At 37.2% G+C, this 21,200-nt stretch overlaps 1 protein-coding gene across 42 annotated transcripts in view; it reads left to right on the top strand.

Annotated features, from left to right (window-relative positions):
* RIMS2 (regulating synaptic membrane exocytosis 2) overlaps window positions 1-21,200 on the top strand; it is a 458,924-nt gene that overhangs the window by 261,450 nt on the left and 176,274 nt on the right. For 22 of the 42 annotated variants that reach the window (XM_084751276.1, XM_084751252.1, XM_084751250.1 and 19 more), the window contains 4 exons: window positions 8,494-8,562; window positions 10,791-10,947; window positions 12,348-12,461; window positions 19,225-19,290. In XM_084751276.1, the coding sequence (XP_084607402.1) occupies window positions 8,494-8,562; window positions 10,791-10,947; window positions 12,348-12,461; window positions 19,225-19,290 (406 nt within the window). The remainder of the gene's footprint in view (window positions 1-8,493; window positions 8,563-10,790; window positions 10,948-12,347; window positions 12,462-19,224; window positions 19,291-21,200) is intronic. The other 20 variants (XM_084751253.1, XM_084751263.1, XM_084751257.1 and 17 more) reach the window with 3 other exon arrangements.

Raw genomic sequence — 21,200 nt, 5'->3', positions numbered from 1 at the left:
ATGCTCCTAACAGAAGTGCTTTGAGGCAAACTATAATTAGGTTTTGATTTTGTGTATCTTCTTTAATTTCTGCTCTTACCTTATAACTCTTTCATTTAGCTACATTTTCTATTATGTTAAATGTATTTTTCATATATAATGTATTTTTATTTTATTCTGAAAATATGATGCTTTTACTTTCAATATGTTTAATTTTATTGTCCACAGTATAGAGATACAATGTCCACAATTTTCCTGCCAGTAACAATTCTCAGTTCTATTTTTGACATTACCTCCACATTGTTTTCCAGATAAAGCCTTATGTTCATATAATTCAGGTAAACATAGCCTGTGTGGTTTGAATGCATGTACTAATATGCACAGTGTAGTTTGCTTTGTTGTTTTGTGTTTTGTTTGTTTATTGTGCATATAGTAAATCTCTAACTAATGTGTCAATAGCGTTTCTTTACTGCCCATACTATTTTCATACTTATGTATTTGTTATTTTGATGTTGAAACTTATTTTTAAAACAAATTTATGTTTAAATGTGTCTAATTATCTTCTTTAATATTGTATTATCTCATCAATGAAGTACATTGAGTAATACCGTTATATATGGTTTCATAAAACAAAGTTAAATGGATATATTTTAAATTTTGGATTTATTTTTATTTATCTGTGTAGGTGTGTGTGTGTGTGTGTGTGTCTGTGTGTCTGTGTAAAGGTCACAGGACAACTTGTAAGACCCAGAACCCACATTCTCTGTTCAGTAACACAGCAGGTTGTCAGACTTAGTGACAGGTGCCTTTGCCTGTTAAGCCATCTTGCTGGCCCCAAACAGAAGTAATCTTAAATGTTTTTGCTTATGAGTGGCTGGTGATAAAACCCATAAGCATTTTTAATTAAAAGTGCTAAAGGTACTGACAGTGCTACAGAGCTGCTTGGTAGGAGTCCCAGCTTGTCCTTGCTGTGCACAGAGGATGCGACCAGACAGTGCAGTGCGCAAACCTGTCCAAACCAAACCAACCCAAACTACACTTGCTATAGATTTCATTTTTTGAGCATTTTTGTCATTTAATACAATAAAATAGAGCAAACTTAGTGCATTACTATTGGGCATCATGGCAACATACTGCACTCTTATGTTAAAATGTTTCACTGGTCACTAAACTTACATTGATTTTTGATGACTTCAGTGGAAAATATTTCAATATGTTTAACCTAACACAATTCCACCCCACCCCCCACTAAAGTAGTAGAATTCCAATAGGGGTTTAGCTCTTGAAAAGCAAATATGGAGGATGATGGAGGGACGTTGTTGAAAGAAAGACTTTGTTTATACACACATACAAACAAATATGCGCACAGTGAATATGCAAATGTAAAAGAACAAACATTTTTTAAAGGAACGAATTACTAGTACATGCCACAAAATGAAAGAATGTCAAAGAAATATTTTGTGAAAGAGGACAGTGATTATATACTGTATTTTTATTTATGTGCTGTTCTAAGAAATGGGAATAGTGAGTGGAATACAAATTAATAAAGAAAATTTAGTGAGAAAATTTTGGAAACTGAAATGATCAGTGACATTAGAAGCAAATGATTATAAAACAAGGCACTTTCATTTAAATAAATAGCAATGTCAGCATAGTTAATAGAGCTCACTCAGTGAACATATGCCAGTAATTTTGAAAACACAGATAATATGTATAAGTCCTTTGTGTATGGTTTCATGAATGCGGACTCAGTAAGAAATAAAGGCTGAACAATAGGATATGTGTAGATATTTTCATTATAATAAAAGGAGGTAAAGTATTAATTAGATCATCCCCCCCAAAATGAAGTGCATTTAGTCTTTACACAAAATAACAGACGTCCCGGGTTATGTACAAAGGAAGCAGCTTTTGTACGAGGAGCTACATTGCCATCATAGGAAAGAAACTTTACAGACAAATTACGCCTAAATATAAATGAAAAACTGTATTGTATTAGCAAACAAAATGTAATATCTCATTGAGATTCTGTAAATGTACTAAGACACATTTATAGGTAAAGAGAGAAAAATGGTGCTTTTTAATGCACGAACTAGACTTTTATCTGTAATGTTTGATATTTCTGAAACTTTCTTAAGTTATTCTAAGTTGCCCTCTGTGGTCATCTTGTGTTCGTGTTTTTTGAAACTAATTTATTTTTTGTAACAAGTCACTTGGGGTACAATTTCTTGTAGACTTTTGTTAGATTTTCTATCAGATAATGGAGTTCCTGTCTAATCCATGAGTACAACAAACCACTGTTGTGTACATGTAGGTGGTATGTTTACACCAGAAACATTGTGAAATAGGCTTAACTTACAAGAACATAAAGCTAATTGCATTCCTCTATGCTTTAATGCACAGAATACAATTTATAATAGTAACACCATTTTAATTTCAAGGAATATATCTAACAAACCTTGTTGGAAAAGTTAGCATTTTGTTAAATAACATTCAGAACCACCTAAGTAAAGAAATGTGTCAACCACAGTCACTGTTTTCCGGGTTAAGCATAGATTCAGTACAGTACCAACACTAGGAGATGTCTTTTTAGATACTGATGAGCAGACTGTAAATATATAGAAAATTAAAGAGTGAAGGTTCGGCAGGGAGAAGGCAACTCTGCTTGATGTGAGCGTTTGCTGCCTCAGCCTAGTGTGCAGCTGCGCTGAGGACGAGCCTCCATTGGCGTCAGATGTGAGATCATGCGTGGATCTGAGGAGCATGCCAGGGAAGAGCAGTGAGTGCCAAATGCATGCGCTGGAAGTAGTTGCCAGCCATCTGGGTCTTTGTCTTTCCTGATGTACTGTAGGCAAAGTCTACGTGAATTAATAAGTTAAAAAACGTAATTTCAGGCTTGCTTAGAAATCTGAAGCCTTTACTTCTGAGGCACGCGTAGAGATCTGTTGTGGAGGGTAAGCATATGCAAACTGCTGAAAAAGGTGTGTAACAAAGGAGGATCAATGACCTTCTTTGCCAAAGATCAGAAGAAGCCAGTGGGAAACCTGTGCTGGGGGCTGCCGCCTCCTGTTCAGTTGCCATCCTCACGTGTCTGTGATGGCTGGAGGCATGGCCCACACCTCCAGGGGCAGCCTGTCTAACATGTTTTCTCCAGGTCATACAGAAACATGTAAGGTTGTAGAACATACTAGATGACTCACAGTCTCACCTACCCATGTAGCCCTTGTGTGTGTGTGTGTGTGTGTGTGTGTGTGTGTGTGTGTGTGTGTGTCTTTGTTTATATTGCCATGTGATAACTGCTCTTCCTTCAAATTAAGTTTATTTTCATTATATTAATTTGCAGTTTGAAGAAAAATTTCCTGACTGTATACCAGTTATTTTTGCATTCCGTCCCCTTCTTCTGGGACAAGTCCCTTGTTCCTGCCCAGCCCCCTTCTCTTCCTGCTTTGATCCAAGTCAGGGCCTCACAAGCTCTGCCATATGCTGTAAGGCTAAGCTGTACTCCTAGCTCCAATTTTGTTTGAATAACATTAAATACTTCTTTAACTGAAGTTGGAAACTGGCCCTGCTTTTCTGAAACCTTTTTCATTTCTTTCATTACTAATGTAAACTTTGTCTATATTTAAAATCCTCCCATCACCTATTTATTTTCTGCTTAGTCTTCTAACAACGTTACTGCATTATATGTGGCTCCTGGTTTCAGAAAAAGTCTTTTTTTTGAAAAAAACAACATCACTTGTTGTCTTTTGGCCCGAATTATACCTTCAAAAACATAGACATCGAAATCCTAATCTCTAGTTACTGCAGAATGTGACCTTATTTGTCATTTAGGTTTTCAGGGTGTAATCAAGTTAAATTGAGGTCATTAGTTGTAGCCCTAACCCAGTATGGCCTGGGTATGATAAAAAGAAGAGATTTGGTCAGAAAAGCATAAATCCATAAAGGGAAGACAGTGTGAATGTTTTCATGGAGAAGGCGGCCGGGTCCCTGGGACAATGATGCGTATGTGAACCAAGGAGCATCAGGGATTTCTGGAAACCACTAGGAACAGGAGGCAAGAGCCTGGTCCTGCTGAGCTTTCAATTAGGGCTTCTGGACTCCAGAACTGAGGGCAGTGCATGCTTTTCACTTCAAGTTGCCTTGTTTTTCTTTTTGTTGTGGTAGCTTTAGGAAGCTACTGCAGAAGGATTTTTGTATTCCAGAATGAATATGTGCATATTCCTAAGTATTTTATCTTTAGATATTTTTTTTACATGGGGACAAGTTTTAAAATGAATTTCCTAATTACTTATTTCCTATACAAACATAATTTACACCAAGATATTTGATATTATTTGTGGCTATTGTGAAGGGTGTAGTTTTCTATTTTTTTTCTTCATCGGTTTGTTATTTGTATACAGGGGAGCTACTATTTTTTTTTAATTAATCTTCTACCTAGCCACTTTGCTGAAGATGTATATCAGCTATAAGAGCTCTCTAGTGGAATTTTGGGGGTCATTTGTGTATACTCTCATATCATTTGCAAATAGTAATACTTTGACTTCTTCCTTTCTGATGTGGATCCCCTTGATCTCCTTTTGTTGTCTTGTTGCTCTAGCTAGATCTTAAGGTAGTACATTGAAGAGATATGGAGAGAGTGGCCAGCCTTGTCTAGTCCCTGATCTTAGTGGAGTCTGAGTTTATCTCCATTTAATTTGATGTTGGCTATTGGCTTGCTGTATATAGCCTTTATTGTGTTTAGGTATGTGCCTTATATCCCTGATCTCTCCAAGACTTTAAACATGAATGGATATTGGATTTTGTCAAATGCTTTTTTGCCATTTAAGGAGATGGTCATGTGGTTTTTTTCTTTCAATTTGTTTATATGATTGATAACATTGATGGATTTCCATATGTTGAACCATCCTTGCATGCCTGGGATGAAGCCTACTTGGTCACAGTGAATATTTTTGATGTGTTCTTGGATTTGATTTGTGAATATTTCATTAAGTATTTTTGTGTCAATTTTCATAAGAGAAATTGGTCTGAAATTCTCTTTCTTTGTTGGGTCTTTGTGAAGTTTAGGTATCAAGGTGACTGTGGCCTCATAGAATGAGTTTGGTAATATTCTTTACATTCCTATTTTGTGGAGTAGTTTGAAGAGTATTAGTCATTGGGGAAATGCAAATCAAAAGGACTCTGAGATTCCATCTTACACCTGTCAGAATGGCTAAGATAAAAACTCAAGTGACACCACATGCTGACAAGGATGTGGAGAAATGGGAACACTCCTCCATTGCTGGTGGGAGTGCAAACTTGTATAACCACTTTGGAAATAAATCTAGTGCTGTCTTAGAAAACTGGGAATAGGGTTACCTCAAGACTCAGTCATTCCACTCCTTGGAATATAACCAAAAGATGCTCCAGCACACAACAAGGACATATGCTCTACCATGTTCATAGCAGCCTTATACGAAATAGCCAGAATCAGGAAACAACCTAAATGTCCCTCAATCAAAGAATGGATAAAGAAACTGTGGTACATTTGCACAGTGCAATACTACTCAGCTTTTAAAAACAAGGAACCCTTGAAATTTGCAGGCAATGGAACTAGAAATGATCATACTGAGTGAAGTAACCCAGACCCAGAAACACACATGATACATACTCACTTATAAGTGGATATTAGCCCAACATAGATGCCCTTTGAGAGACTCTACCCAGCGAAGGACAGGAACAGCTGCTGGACTCCATGCTGCACTCAGGGTGAGAGTGGTTGGAAGAAGAGGGGAGGGCAGAAGGACCCAGAGGGGTCAGGAGCCCCACCAGGAGACCATCAAATCTGGGCAGCTCTGGACACAGGGGGACATGCCCAAACTTGCACCAGCCAAGGACAGTGCATGCAGTGAACCTAGACTCCCTCTTCAGATCTAGCCAATGGATAGCTCATTCTTCCCAGTTGTAGGGAGAGCAGGAACTGCCTCTGACATGAACTCTGGTGTCCCTAATTTGATCACTTCCCCTTGGTGCGGAGGCCTGCTGGCACACAGAGGAAGGGGAAGCAGGCTATCCAGCTGAGACCTGAGGCTGTGGTCATATGGTTGGGGAGGAAGTCCCCTTCTGTCAGAGGCCTAGGGGAGGGGAAGAGGGCAGAAGAGAGAGGGAGGGTTGGAAGGGGAAGATGCAAGTGAGGGGATAACAATTGGGGTGTAATTTGAATAACATATAATACATTTTTGAAAACTGAACTAAAAAATATAATTTACTTTTGTATTATTTATCCTGCAAATGTTCTAGTTAGCGTGTTTTTAACCTTTAAGAATTTTTGTCCTCCATTAATTAATTTATTTATTTACTTTACATCCTGATTACTGCCCCCCTCTACTAGTCCTCCTCATATGCCCCTTCCTTTATTCTCCCTTTCTCTTCTCCTCAGAAAAGGAGGAGACCCCCCATGGGTACTAACCCACCCTGGAGCATTAAGTCACAGCAGGACCAGGTACATCCTCTGGCACTGAGGCCAGACAAGGCAGCCCAGTTGTAGGAAAGGGATCCAAGGCAGGCATCAATTCTCAACTTCATATGGAAAAACAAAAAACCCAGAATAACTGAAACAATCCTGTACAAGAAAAGATCTGCTGGTTTATTTAGGTGGCTGTTGTAGGTTCTCCTCCAAGAGCCATGGCTTTACTCACCATAGGTGTTGGCTAGGTCTCGCGTTCCAGGCCTGTATTAGAGAGCTGTGGCTTACCACCAAGGCATGTGTGCCAGTACTGTCCCTAAGTGTTACTGTGCCATTCTGGTCATTGTTTAAGTTTATAAGTGTCATAGCTGTTTAGGACTGTTGGGCGCTCCCCTCCCTGTTGAAGTTTGCATGCCACCTGTTGGTACTGTGAAAGCTATTCTTCAGGATGAGGCCCTCAGAGGACCACATTTCAGTTGGCAACATTCCCCTGAAAGCCCGGCACAAGGGATCACCTGCGGGAGGATTTCATTTGATGTGATTACCTAATGGAAAATCAAGGTGTGGTCTCCCCCTCCTTTCAAAGGAGAGAGAACTGCAGTAGCTGGCATCATCCACATTCCCTCACGGAAAGGGACACGACTGAAACAGAAAGGGGGAAACAGTGTTTCTGCCAGAAGCTTGTACATATTGGACGGTCCTTCCAAAGCATCCTGTTAGCCCTGCTCGGAAGCCTTGTGCGTTATGTGCTATCTAGTCTCTTTTAAGCTGGGTAGGAAAGGAGTCACCTCGTCAAACTAGTATTCAGCAATGGTGTGCAGTGTGTGAAGGAAGACAAAAGAAGCCAATCTGAGAAGTTGCAACACTGTTAATATCATTATTCATCATTACTGTCTTCTGATACCAAGATACTTTAATAAAAGAGTATTTGCATAGTGAGTGTATCCCAAGGCACAACTTGCAAAAATTAAATAGTAAAAATTAAGTACTTATTTCTGTGTATGGTGTATTTCATAGTTAGGTGTAAAGCTACAATCATTTTTTAGACAATAACATTGTTTTGTTGATCTTGATGGTAGTTTTGCTATATTGAGATTAAGATTAAAATTGTTCCCATGGCACTGTATTAGGGGAGCGGAGAAAAAACAAAACAACAACAAAAACAAAGAAAACCTGCCGATCATTGTATGTAGAGTTTAAAATTGATACTAACAGAGCTTGTTTTGGGAAAAGAACCATCTGTGTATGGGTATAAGCAGAGGCAGGCAGGTCTCTGTGAGGCCAGATCCTTTGGTCAGCCTGGTCTACAAAGTGAGCTCAGGCCAGCCAAGGCCCCAAGTAAAACACTGTCTGGAGATGGAAAAAGCCTGCCTGGTCCACATGGTGAGTTCCTGGCCGGCCAAGATTGTGTAGTGAGGCCTTGCCTCAGAAAACAAAGACAAGGAAAAAATGTTAAATTCTAAAGCCTATTAGTGCCTTTCGTTTGCTTTTAGAATTCACCATAACCCAAATAGCAGTTTTAGTTTAATGTATGATTTATTTCGTGTCTTCTTGAATCAATGGAAAAATAGCTAAAATACTGAAAAGAGGGAAGTTAATACGTCATGAATCCGTTTATGTTTCTGAAGTTCTCTATGATCATGTATAACAAAACTAGACTTGAGATTTTAGTCGTCCCTTGTAGGAAGTGACACGTTAATGACCTGGAAACAGCCTATCTCTGTGACTTGAGGGTCACCCGGTGTACGTGCCTTTGTTTCAAAGAACGGTGTACAGGTAGCTATTTCTACATAGCCCTGGATTATGTTTCATACCTATATAGTTTCAGACTTTTACCCATTCAGGAATTTTGTCTTACACATTTCCTGAATAGTAGTGTAAATTGTTACCACTTTGTGATCTGTATCCTAACCTCATGAAATGTTTGTGAAAATCAGTGTTGGTGAGCACGTAATGACTCTCCTATCTTTTTTTTTTTTATCCTCAAGTGTTCAATTTATAATCTTTTCAATTGGTTTTCTTTCTTCTTCTTTTGAACCAGCCATCAAGTTCAACTATTGTTCTTTGTTTTATAGGGTCAAAGAGAATAAGTGACAGTGAGGTCTCTGACTATGACTGTGATGACGGGATTGGTGTGGTGTCAGGTAAGAATCAGTTGTCTTACAGTCTCAGGGTAGTCTGTTATTTGTCTTCAAAATAAGTAAAAGAGAAGGACACAAATTTGCCTCCCTATCTCCTAAAAAAGTAACCTTAGGACAACCTGGGCAGCCTAAAGTCCTAACAGCTGCTAGAATTCCTGTGCAAATTGTTAGAGTGAATATTCTTTAACGGAGCCAGCGCTGGGTAAGAAAATATTTATAATTTTTTAATTTAAAACAACTAAATAATAATGCTTTTATGATAAATTGGAGAGTTGTTTAATTGATACTTCATACGTAATGCATCCTTAATATTATATAATAAATTATTCTATTCTTAAATAACCTAACAAATCTCACAACTTTATTTGAGAAAACATGCAGTATGGTTTATAAGATCTGTTACAGCTGCATCAGTGACTGCTGACTCTTTGATAATTTCACTTAGAGTGATGTTAGCATGTCGTAGCCAATAGACTACTCTCTACACTCACTTGCTCTGTTTTGCCTTACTTCCTATTAAGAATGGACACATTATAGTAATTATTAAGATGACATTTTTTTTTTACATTTTTCATGTCAAGGTTTAGAGATTCCACCTCAGTAATTTCTCCCATGGATTTTCTTCAATATTATTACTGTCTTCTTCATGTTTATAGACTATTCCTCTTATAGCTGAATAATTTTACTTCTCACACTTAAGTATCCATCCACATTGGTATTTTTTCACCTTAATAATTACCTTCAGGTCACAAAATCCATTCCTCTCAATGTTATTTTTAGTTATGTCTCCATTCCTTCGTATTTGGTTTCCAGATTAAAAGAAATTAATTATTCATTTAATTAAATCCTGCATTAATATTTTAGATTTTGGACTGGTATGTTAACATTAACTGGTGCATTTTAATGAAGTAATTTGTGGTGTTTTAATACCTACATACTTTTTTTCATGCTTAAATTTATAAACATCTCTCTCACATTTATCATTATATGGTGAAGATGTTATTGTTTTCCTGTTTTCTGACGTATACTGTCCATAGTTTTGTGTGTGTGTGTGTGTGTGTGTGTGTGTGTGTATTTACCATCTTTTTATTTCTATTACTGTGATAAAAATACCTTGACCAAAGAAGCAACTTATGGGAAGAGGGTCTATTTTAGTTCATAAATCCAGGGTACAGTACAGCAGGAACTGGCAGCAGCTAGTCATACCCCGCTCAAGAGCAGAGAATGAATGCATGGATGCTCACACTTGGCTTCCTTTCTTCATCCTTAGGCAGGTCTCTGCACAGGGAAAAGTTCTCTCATAGTGGAGGGTGTTTTCACCTCAATGAAAGGAATGAAGAAAATTCTGCCCATAGATGGCCATAGACAACTGTGTACAGATGAAGGGAGCTTAGTGAGACTGCCTCTCCCATGTCCGTTGTGTGGACCTACAATCAGAGCGAGCCATCAGGAATGCAGCATTCTTGGCAGACATCTTAAGGCTCCAACACCCTTGAGTCTCCCCTAGGTCCAGGCTTCATAGTCACAGCTTCACTCATTGGCCTCTCAACAAATGCGTTGCGTGGATTCTGACCCTATTGCGTAGTCAGCAGCACTCTGAAACCTCAGAGGGGTATCTGAGGCGCCCCCCCACCCCCGTGTTCCTTTTTCCCTTCCAGGCCTTATTTCATAGAACGGCTGCTTTTCTGACTCGTGTAGAATTCTTTCTTTCTTGCCCCATTCAAATGTCCGTGCTTCCTTGGATATTAACTTCTGTAAGGATGTGGAGTTACTGCGGTATTCTTTGACTTTTAATTTTGTTTTCAGACTACTGTGGTGTCGTAGTTCTCCCACGCATTGCAAGAAAAGTGGCATTGAGTGTGTTTACTGTGGCTTACCTTATTTAAGTGCAGACTATGAAGTATCTTACAAACTTGGCAATTGTGAGCACTAACAGTAGTTGAGAAACACTAGTTTCTAGAGATAAAATATTTTTTAGAACAGTCTTGGTTCTGTTTTTAAAAAGAGCTTAAAACTGTACCCCACCCAGTACTGTGAACATAACTACCTAAGTATTAAATGTCCTTCCATTTCCATTTTTGTGTTTATAATTTTTCAAACATGTTAAATCTTTGTTATACTTTATATTTATCATATTAAAAGTATTCCAGCCTCACAAGCATTTTATGCCTTTTAGTGAAACAAGAATTTAGCATTTAGATAATTATTTTTGTTTTATTTTCTGCCCTTAGATTATCGGCACAATGGTCGTGATCTTCAAAGCTCCACATTATCAGTGCCAGAACAAGTAATGTCATCAAACCATTGCTCACCGTCGGGGTCTCCCCATCGAGTTGATGTTATAGGGAGGACTCGGTCATGGTCGCCTAGTGCTCCTCCTCCGCAAAGGTAAGGTTGGGTGTAAATTTTGTTGTAGCTTGATACGTAGGGTGAATTTAACCTCTAAACATAAATTATTCTTAAAACATTCTTTTGTTTGTTTGTTTTTTCGAGACAGGGTTTCTCTGTGTAGCCTTGGCTGTCCTGGACTCACTTTTGTAGACCAGGCTGGTCTTGAACTTACAGAGATCCACCTGCCCCTGCCTCCTGAGTGCTGGGATTAAAGGCATGTGCCACCACCCCGGCAATCTTAAAATATTCTTTTTTTTTTTTAAAAAAAGATGCCACTGCAATGGGAATAAGATGTGATGTGTGTTATTTTGTTCCTTTGCATGATCTCTGTGTTAATTGAATCCATAGTTCAAAATAGTTAAGAAAAACTGCCTTTAAATTGCATGTAAATATCAAGCAAATCCATTTAGAATCAAATAATTATATCCATGAGTCATAGTTATTAATAAGTTAAAAAAGAAAAAATTCCTTCAAAAAACTAAAAATAATGTATGGGTAGTGGTAAAAATGGTCACACAAATCTGTTGCTCTGGGTTTTATAATATTGGAAAGCTTTGATCAACCTGAGTACCAAAGAGCCACATACACACAGTGTAAACCATGTTTATAATATATCTATTATATACAATAGATAGTTCAGGAGACAAACTAAGTAGAAAATATGTGTAATGTGCATAGATAATACTTAATAGATATTGATTAAATAGTACATTATAGATACATAAGTATATCAAATTGGCGTGTGCATTTGAATATCCTCTGTATACAAACATGACATGGCAAACTAATACAAAAAGATGGTTTGCAGAGAACGGACACCTAGTCCATCACCTTGAACGACATTTTTATCTTTCATTCTATAAGTTTTCATAGGACTACCATATTTAGAGTAGATGAGGGAAGGATTCAGGTAAGATAATAATTAGACAGCAATAATTATAGTAAAATATAAGATGGTGGTTTGGCTAGAGATTTACCAGAGAAAATGGTTAGAATTGAGTAGGTAATGATAGTTGTTTTCCTGAGATTTGAACTCAGGGCCAACCATGCATAACGCGTCCCTCCCACCATTCCTGTGGTCCATAGAAAATAGCACATGCAATATTGAACCTATCTCCTTATCAATCTTTTCCTCTAGTGTATCTCATAGCAGTGATAAGAGAACTGGGTGTTGCCCATCAGTAAGGTACGACATTGCTTATCTTATCCTTAAGGATAGTCTCTTAAATTGATGCCTTTTGTGTCTGTAAGAACAGCCAGACCCTCCACTAGCTATTAATTTCCAAATGAAATTTATACCACTAGAAATACAAAGAAAAACATAGATTTATGATTTTTTTATGTGGCGTGTGCTATAGACTGGTATAGCACATGATTTAATGATTTTGTTGTTTTAGTAGAAATGTGGAACAGGGGCTTCGAGGGACACGTGCTCCTGGCCATTACAATACAATTAGCCGAATGGACAGACACCGTGTCATGGATGACCATTACACTCCAGACAGAGACAGGTGAGCACAGTCCACGCTTACTGAACTCGGTTGCTTCAGGAAGGGCTGTTGTAACATGCTTTCTCTAGCCCTTCATCTCATCTTAGTTTCCAAACTATGCTTTCTCTTAATGCTCCCACACTCTTTCTTAAGCTTGCCCTTTGTTTAAAAGCAGAAGTTAAACGTACAGTGTTTTTTTCCTGATGAGAAAAACAAAGTAGAGCTTCATGGCTCATGTTCAGAATCTTAGGAAAGTCGGACACTGAGACCAGCCTGGGATGCTTGACTAGACCTGTCAAGAAAATAAATAGTTTGGTCTTTCACTAAGTCCGTGTGGCCAGCACATTTGCACAAGAAGAGACAATGATAGAGTACAAATAAGGCGCACTCTCAGCTTACCTGCTCACGGCAAATTATCATCTGTAACACGTAGCCATGTTCTGATAGAGATTAAAGTGTTTAGTAGACTTCAGAGAAGTGGTGTGAGCTTTTACATAGAGGAATATTGAGACAGTGGTTTGTTTAGGTAACTTTTTATCGTAATTCTCGAGGAAGTTTTCTCTCATGGCCTTCAGTAAAGCTTTAACATCTGAGAGTATGATGCTTGTTGATCGCTGTGTTTGGAAGAATTCTCTGAATTTGCCCCATTAAATGTGACACACTTGGGAGTAACGTGGTATGTTACAATGCTTACATTAATTACATCTAATATTAAGAAAATTAATTAACTTTCTAATCCGTACTTCCATTATACATGAAAAATATACCATTGAATATTTTCAAACTCTCAAATGAGTTTACAGAGAGGATAATGCTGATTATAGTATTCATAAAATATGATAAAATATGAGGGCACTTCTTTTGTGTTTAAAGTTCACTGACTGTCAGAATGTATGAAAGAAATCATTTGGTTTGAAACAAGTTAATACTGAACCCATGCATATAATTCCATTGTGTCTCTAAGAGACATTAGTAGAGACAAATACCAATTTGTGTCTAGGAGCAAAGAAGAAACCAAATAGTTATTAAACTAATATCTCTATTAGTATCAAATAAAACATTAAAAAATATTTTTTGCTTTTTAAGTTTTCAACACTTTGATGCAATCCACATCTTAAAGGTGATATGAGAGTGCGGCTTACTGGGAGTCATGCTTATTAAGCACAGTGGCAGTGAAAGTAGGGGTACCATGTTGGTACCGCTTAGAGTCAGAATGACTCATAGAAAGAATAGGTACCTATTGCGTAAAACAATGTTAATAAACTGTATTAGCTTTTCAAACTATTTATATAGCTGTCACAAGCTATATATTTGCTTAGTGAGGGAATAATATTGCCTAAATGACTTTAAATTTTACATAAAGGCATCATTTAATGAAAAAGTGGACTCAATATGAAGTCCAGAATGATAGCCTTATCCATGTAGGAAGTGATAGAATAAAATTACAAAATAACTGTTTACTGTTAAGTATAGTATTTTGTCAGTATTTTGAGGCACATATTAGTAGGTTTAATGACCATAAGTATATTCACCTTTAATATTTTTGCTTAAAACCCAGGTAATTAATCCTTGTTTTATATAGTCATATTAGAGACATTTATACTTGAATGTCATTACGCTTTTGTTCTTCATGCTCTTAGTGAATCTTTTAGTCTTTTAGTGCAGCAACAATATTCAAATGTTGGTCTCAGAAATTCTGAAGAATATAGATCCATGTGATTTCATTTCAGTTTTATATAGAAGGGTGTGGGTGTTCAAATCACAGTTGCTCTTTGTTGGGCTCCATCTTAAGTAATTTTAAACATATGAAAAGTAGAATTTTCATCTCAATATAAACAAAACAATAAAGAGTGTTTCTAGGATTATTTGATTATTAGTGCAGTTCATTCAATACAAGAAGCAGGATTCACTGTATAATATTCTCCCTTATGTCTGTTCTAGTCACACATTTTAAAGGATTTTCAATGATCAAATATACCAGAATGTCTTTCTTAAGATGGGAAACAACTCTTGTATTATTTTTATGAATATCATCTCATAGAGTTGTGAATCTGCTCAATTTAATTAGGATTTAGAAGTGTCCAGGTGATTTATAAAGTTCAGTTTTGTGTCTTTCTGAGGAATTTCCAGGAAAAAGGTTAACTAAGAGTAACAGACTTGTCTTGAATGTAGTTTTGGTGGCTTCCCGGTGGGCATGGACCCAGCTAGAGGGAAAGTAAGATGGTGACTGCGGCTAATGTAGGCATCGTTTCTGTTCTCTGGCTAGCAGGAGATGAGCTGCTCTCCACCTTGCTATCTCTTTCATGATGGAGTAATATTCCTGAAACTGTTTCACTTTTTCCTCCCTGAAATAGGATAGATCAAATATTTTGTCATCATGTTCAAACTTTGACTAACACAAGAATCAATAACTACTATATGTATTAAAAAGACAATGAAAGACTATTCTTTGTGTTATGAAGTAGTGTAATTTAGGGATTTTAGAAGATGGACACATCATTCCTGTTAGTAAAATCTGATTCAGTGAATTCAAAATCTGTTTAATTGAATGCATTCTTTTTCATAGGATTAGGAACCAAGTGTTCTTGGATTTGTATTTAGGATTGAAGTATGTTTGGGGAAAACAAAGCATTTGGCTTCTGTATTTATAAAATGTCTTATATAGAATTATCCAAACTAACTTATACAGTGCCTCCAGTGAAAGCTTTATATTTCTCCTCAGACAGCCAGTTATCACAGAGCATAGCACGTAGCCAGAGTATATAAAAAAGTTTGTACTGTTAGCTGGGTGTGTAGTCCTAATCGGCAGGAGGTGGCCGGAGGATCAGGAGTTGGAAAGCAGCCTTGGCTCCATGGCTAGTTCAATGAAAGACTAAACCACGTAACACAGCCTCAAAAACAAAAAAAGAAAAATTTATAGTGTGTAATGAAAAATGTGATAAACACACTACAGTAAGGAAACTTTGAGTTGCAAATATTTTATGTTTATTGTACTAACAGCTAACCTGAAATAGCAAAAATTACAACAAGCAAACCAACAACAACAAAAAAAGGCTGAGAAATTAGTTAATTCAGCCATTATGAAAAATGTATAGAAGGACCTGTGCTTGACTTTGAGGAGCGAGAATGTTTATCCAGGCACTAAGAGCAGTGCTACAGAAACAGGGCACATCTACACACCACGGAGCTTGGTATGAAGTAGCATGTTGAAAAACGTATGTGAAGACAGACTTCTACACTAACCACATTCCATGTGATATGTTGCTGTTTGCATTAAATTACAGTTCTTTGAACGTCAATGGTAGATGCATGAGATATAAATCATATTCTTTTTATAGGTAATGTTTAAAAATTATGACCCCTATTTTATTGGGTCTTTGATGCTATACCTGTCTTATTCTTTCCTAATTAGTAAAAATTTTGTTCTGTTATATAAAAAAAAAGTCTTTACAAGCAATGCAAATTTGCACTTACACACAGACCACTAGTTAAAATAACACATTATAATGGATTACTTTTATTTTTCACCCTGTCCCCTTGCACCTTTGACTCATTGTTTCTTTAGTAAAACTGCTAACTATTGTTTCTTTAGTAACCCTGGTGACTGCTACAGCCAGGAGCATACTTGGAATGGGATATGCAGATGTGGTTTCAGAACAAGAAACATTTCTAAAGGTTTTGGTCATAGGAGTTAATTTACTATTAAAATATGTGAAGAGTATTTTATAATATTTTAGTAACATCACAACATATGCAGCGTATCTTTATATTGGATGTTTTTCGTTCCAATAAGTATGATTTTAGCATCACAAATTAAAACCTAAAATGGGTCAGTCAGTGGTAGTGGGGTGCGGAGATACCTCAGTAGCAGGAGGCTGCCCTGAGGGCTTTTAGGTACCTCAGCTCTATTCAAACAGAAGTGTATGGTTTTGGCATAGAGAAGAATTTAAAGATTAATCAGGTTAGTCTTCTAAGGTAGTACTTAAGTACAAAGGTGAGGAAACAGAAAGGCGCTCGGAGGTAAAGACTCGAGAGCCTGGGTGTGGGCTTCTCAGAGATGGAGTTGGCTTTCACTGCTTGTATAAAAGGCACTTATGCCATTTTAGTGAATTTTGAAGTTCCTGTCTTCAAAGGCTTGGTAAGGAGTCTCACTGAGATCTCAGGGTGCTTCCAGAAGGAACCCTGTTGGGATGACAAAGGATGAGACTGCAGTAGTTCAGAGCGGTAGTGTAACCTTACAGCAACAAAAGTAGCTCTGTCTTGTTAGAGCACCTCAGAATGTCCCGGGAAGGGATGAGCCCTGTAGTGGTCATGCGCACCGAGGCCTCGGATGGCTTACTGTCGGGACATAAGACATCTATTTAAGTAAAGAGTATTGTTTCATGTTAGCACCTTTACCATAAATAGTGATCGTATTGGAATTCTTGCTTTCCAGTTGGCAAAGTCTTTCACAGATTCCCAGAGGAGGGCTTTCCTTTTTTGTGTGTGTCCCCGTGTTCTCTCCTGTCTTCTGCTTAAGTGCCAGAAGATAGACTATAAAACTTTTCTCTGTGCATTCATACAATAGGCTTATATAATAAAAAGGGAATCTGCCTTAATATATAAATTCTTAGTGTACCTCAGACCCTTTATGTATGCCATTTTCATATAAGTATTTAGTGGAGGATCTGCTGTGTACAGATGCTGGATATGGTGGTGCACGCCTTTAATCCCAGCATCTGGGAGGCAGAGGCAGGTGGATCTCTATGAGTTCGAGGCCAGCTGGATCTACAGAGCGAGTCCAGTACAGCCAAGACTATACAAAGAAATTCTGTCAGGAGAGACAGAGAGAGGGGATGGGGAGGAGGGGGAAGAGGAGAGAGAGGAGAGAATATCTTGGTTTGGTAGACAGCATTATATATACATTTACTAGTTATAGAAGGTAAGATGTTGAGAGACTGAGGCTAATGATGTTAGAACAAAAAGCGCAGTCCAAAAGAAAATTACTTATCTGAGTTTATTGGAAAGGCTTCAAAGAGAATGTGGACTTTAAGATGGGTAGAACTTTCAAAGGAAAGAAGTGGAGCCAGCCTTGGAAAAACAGGCATTCCCAGCAGGCTGAGAGGCAGGAACGTGGGATCAGGAAGCCACACCGTGCACATAGAGCTTGGGGGGCAGTCTGCTTTACCTAAATGAAAGGCACAGCCAAGGTGGATAAGAAGTGAGGTGAAGGCTGGAGACAGTTTTGAGAGATTCTGTAAAAAGGAAGCATGAACTGGGACATAGGAGGGCCAGGATCCGCAGGTAGGAACCGTGTTCCATTAGGTGCAGAGCCCTGAGGCAAGCAATCTCAGGACAAATCTGAGTGTTATGAAATTATTAAATTCTGATGCTTTAAAACTTGATTTGTTAAGTAAAAGCTTAAAAAAAAAACACCTGAATGCGAGAAATAGCCACAATCCTATATCAGCCCAAGGATAACTAAAAAATAGGAACCCGAGTGGCTGTTACCGCAGATAATTGTAAGTACAAATGGGTGGGGGATGGGCTTCCTACTCCTTTTTCAGCAAGAGCCATCCTGATTTTATCTCACTTTGATATATTGATTCTACAATTCGTTTTAAAACAAGAAGTGGTCTCCCTCTAATAGTAACAACAGTAACATTAGGGAGTTGCCTTTGGAATACTGCTCCACCGCCAGCCCCACCCGTAAATACAGCATTGGCTGTGGAAGGGACAACATAGTTAACGGGCGTCCTCCTGGACGGTGTACATGGCACACCTGCAGGTAACGTAGGGAAGAGTTCTTAAGATGCTGTGTAGCTTAAAGAAAGAGCAAAGTTAAGGGAAAGATAGTGTGTTCTCTAAATGAAAAGAAATATGCAGTAGCTGGAGATGGGGCAGACAGGGTAATGAAGGGAGAGAGTCGCCCTTGGAGCAAGGTTTGACAAGGTCAGCCATGAATAGCAAGAAAAAGTGAAGTGCGTGCGTGCGTGCGTGCGTGCGACTCTAGATTTGGAGATAGAATTATGAATGTTGAAAGAGTTCTAGGTTTCTAAGCATCGTTCTCTGACAGTTAATGATCACTGGCCATAATTGTTTGGGAAGTTAATACTCTAAGAAGGAAAAATTTCAATTAGTACCACACAAAAATTCAATTTCAGATTGCTTGGAAGATTTGTCATTGTTGACTTGACTGTTTACAATCGTAAGGAGGCTGAAATGTAACCAAGCCAATAGCATGTAATAAATGCAAATTATAGTGAATGAAAAATATGTAGTATTCAATACGTTTAGTAAACACAATAAGTTTGTAAATTGAGTTGTTATTTATTAAAGGAACTTAAAGCCTTTTTTTTTTTTTTTAGTATTATTGAAAAACAATAAAACCTCGTGAAATGTCTTAGGAACTGTAGGACACATCTGTGTCTATAAATTTGCTGATTATTTTATTATTTTTCTTCTCATCTTTTCTCCTAAAAAGAAGGGAAACATCTTTGTAGTCTAACATTTGCTAAATGGTGCTCAATATATTGGAGTAATAACCAGTTAATTTTATCATTTAATTAAAATATCTAAATGTTATATTTTGTTGCACTTTATTTTTAGAATATCTGCTTTATTTTACCCTTTATACTGCTGTATTCTAATGGGCATCAGGAAGATGGCCAAGCTTTTCAATAGCAATTTTGCTTTGTTTTGCTTACTATCTGAAGTCTATTTGATTCAAACTTTTAGAACTAAGCTGTACCTTTCCTCCTCTTTCCCGAGTCTCATTTTATTCTTGTTTCTGCCATGCTTGCAGTCATTTTCTTACTCTACCTCGCTCCAGACACAGTCAGACCAGTGGGCACCATCACAGGCACGGAAGGTATCATTTTCTTACACTTGAGTCTGTGTGTAGAGTTGCATGCTCCTGTCTGTGTGGTATAATTCCCTTTTAGCTTTGTTTATGTATATGTGTGGTGATTAGTGAAATATGAAAAATCATTTGATTAGGAACTAAGTGAACTTTACTACAAAAAAGAGCAACAGTATTACAATTGATGCCACCTTCCTTCACCAGCTTTCTAATCTGATATGTAAATAACACTGGCTTATTTGTACATCTTCAAAATCTGTGTTCCTACTTCTTTGTTTCTCAAGAGGAGACTAACTTGAACTGATTTATCTGCAGTTACTTAATCAAAGACAAATGATCTACTCCTCCATAGTAGACAAGCTTGGCTCTATAAGAATGCTTAATCTATGAGAATACCCTTTTTTATTTCAACCTTTTTATAACTTATTCTGAAGAACGAATTTTCTAGTGAATTATGGGTAGAATAAGTCTAATATTTAACAATATTCAACTTAGTTTAGAGGGAAATACTGCTTGCCTGGCTGTTAGCAGACTGTGGATATTACTACAAGGAGAAGAAAGAAGGTGTCCAATATTCATAAAGTTCCTAAGGCCCTTTGTAGCTTGGGTTACTTTTGTTATTAATGATATTTTACTTACTGTTTAATAACAATTTTTCCACAATTTCATACATGTATAGTGAATTCTGATTATATGGCTTACCCCATCTTCTCTTACACTGCTCCTGCTCTTCCAAATTCCTTCTACTTCCAAATAAATTCTCCTTCTACTTCAATGTATTTATGGTATTCATGCGTGTGGGGGGGTGTTTATGCGCGCGTGTGTGTGCGTGTGCGTGTGTGTGTGTGTGTGTGTTTGTTGTGCATGCATGCACATAGGCATGAAAGGATAACTTAAAAGGAACAGGCACAGTCTGCCCTTTATTTTAGAATATTTACTGATCCACTCTTGGAGGAGGTACTTGGATTTTTGACTAGTTGATTGTTACACTTTCAGTCTAGTTAGGCAAAGAAGGGAATCTTGGCAGTAGCATGGTGATGTGTTCACCAGAGGGAAAAAATTACATGTTACAATATTTGTAAGCTCCTTTATTCCTATTTAACTAGTTAGGAGTTGAAGTGATATGCAGACTTCTAAAAAATATATTTGAAAACTAATGGGAAAATTTTTTGGTTTTGAAATTTTAGACAAATATGGAAGAAAACTCAAAAGAAAACTTTGATACTACACCCTAACAGTCTATTTGATGTCTTTCAATATGTATTTATTGAATAGAAATTTGTTATTTTGTAAATTAAATATTAAGGTGACTCCTGTTAACTTCAGTTTTCTTTTACATTCTTTAGTTTTTTATTTTGCTTAATAGTGATTGCTTCTTTGTACATTCCTTTTCATTGTTGTACATTTCTGGAAATTTCTTGTTAGCAACACTTACAGATTTACCTTGCAAAATGTAAAAATATACTTGTATACCTGCATCCTGAACTCTTGTTAAGTCCTTTCTGTAGGCACTTGGCTTCATTGACTGAAACCTCCATGTTAAAGCTCTTTCTATTTACATTGGTTTCTCTTTATTTTGTTTTAAGTGAAAATCATGTGACACCTGCTAGATTTTATATTTTGTATTGTTCTTAGATTTAGTTAACAAGTAATTTTTTTGTCTCCTATTTTTAGTTTTTCAGTTCACTAGTATAGATTCATTAATTAGCTCTAGATTGGCTATCAATTTCTAAATTCTCAATTTCTACCTAACTGTCTTCCTTCAAAGGAGAAGTTTACGAAGTCTCTTTCTGTACTTTCCTTTAGTTTGTGGTAAAGAAACATGAGATCATTAATGTGTATATTAAAATATAACACTATATCTGTGTTTGAAGATGAATTTTTGCCTACAGTATTGCTAGAAATATGTGTACATGTCT

This window comes from Acomys minous, assembly GCF_964271855.1.
Source record: "Acomys minous genome assembly, chromosome: 12".
Lineage (NCBI taxonomy): Eukaryota > Metazoa > Chordata > Mammalia > Rodentia > Muridae > Acomys > Acomys minous.
The sequence above is the reverse complement of the archived record's forward strand: the minus strand, read 5'-3'. Positions and strand labels throughout refer to the sequence as shown.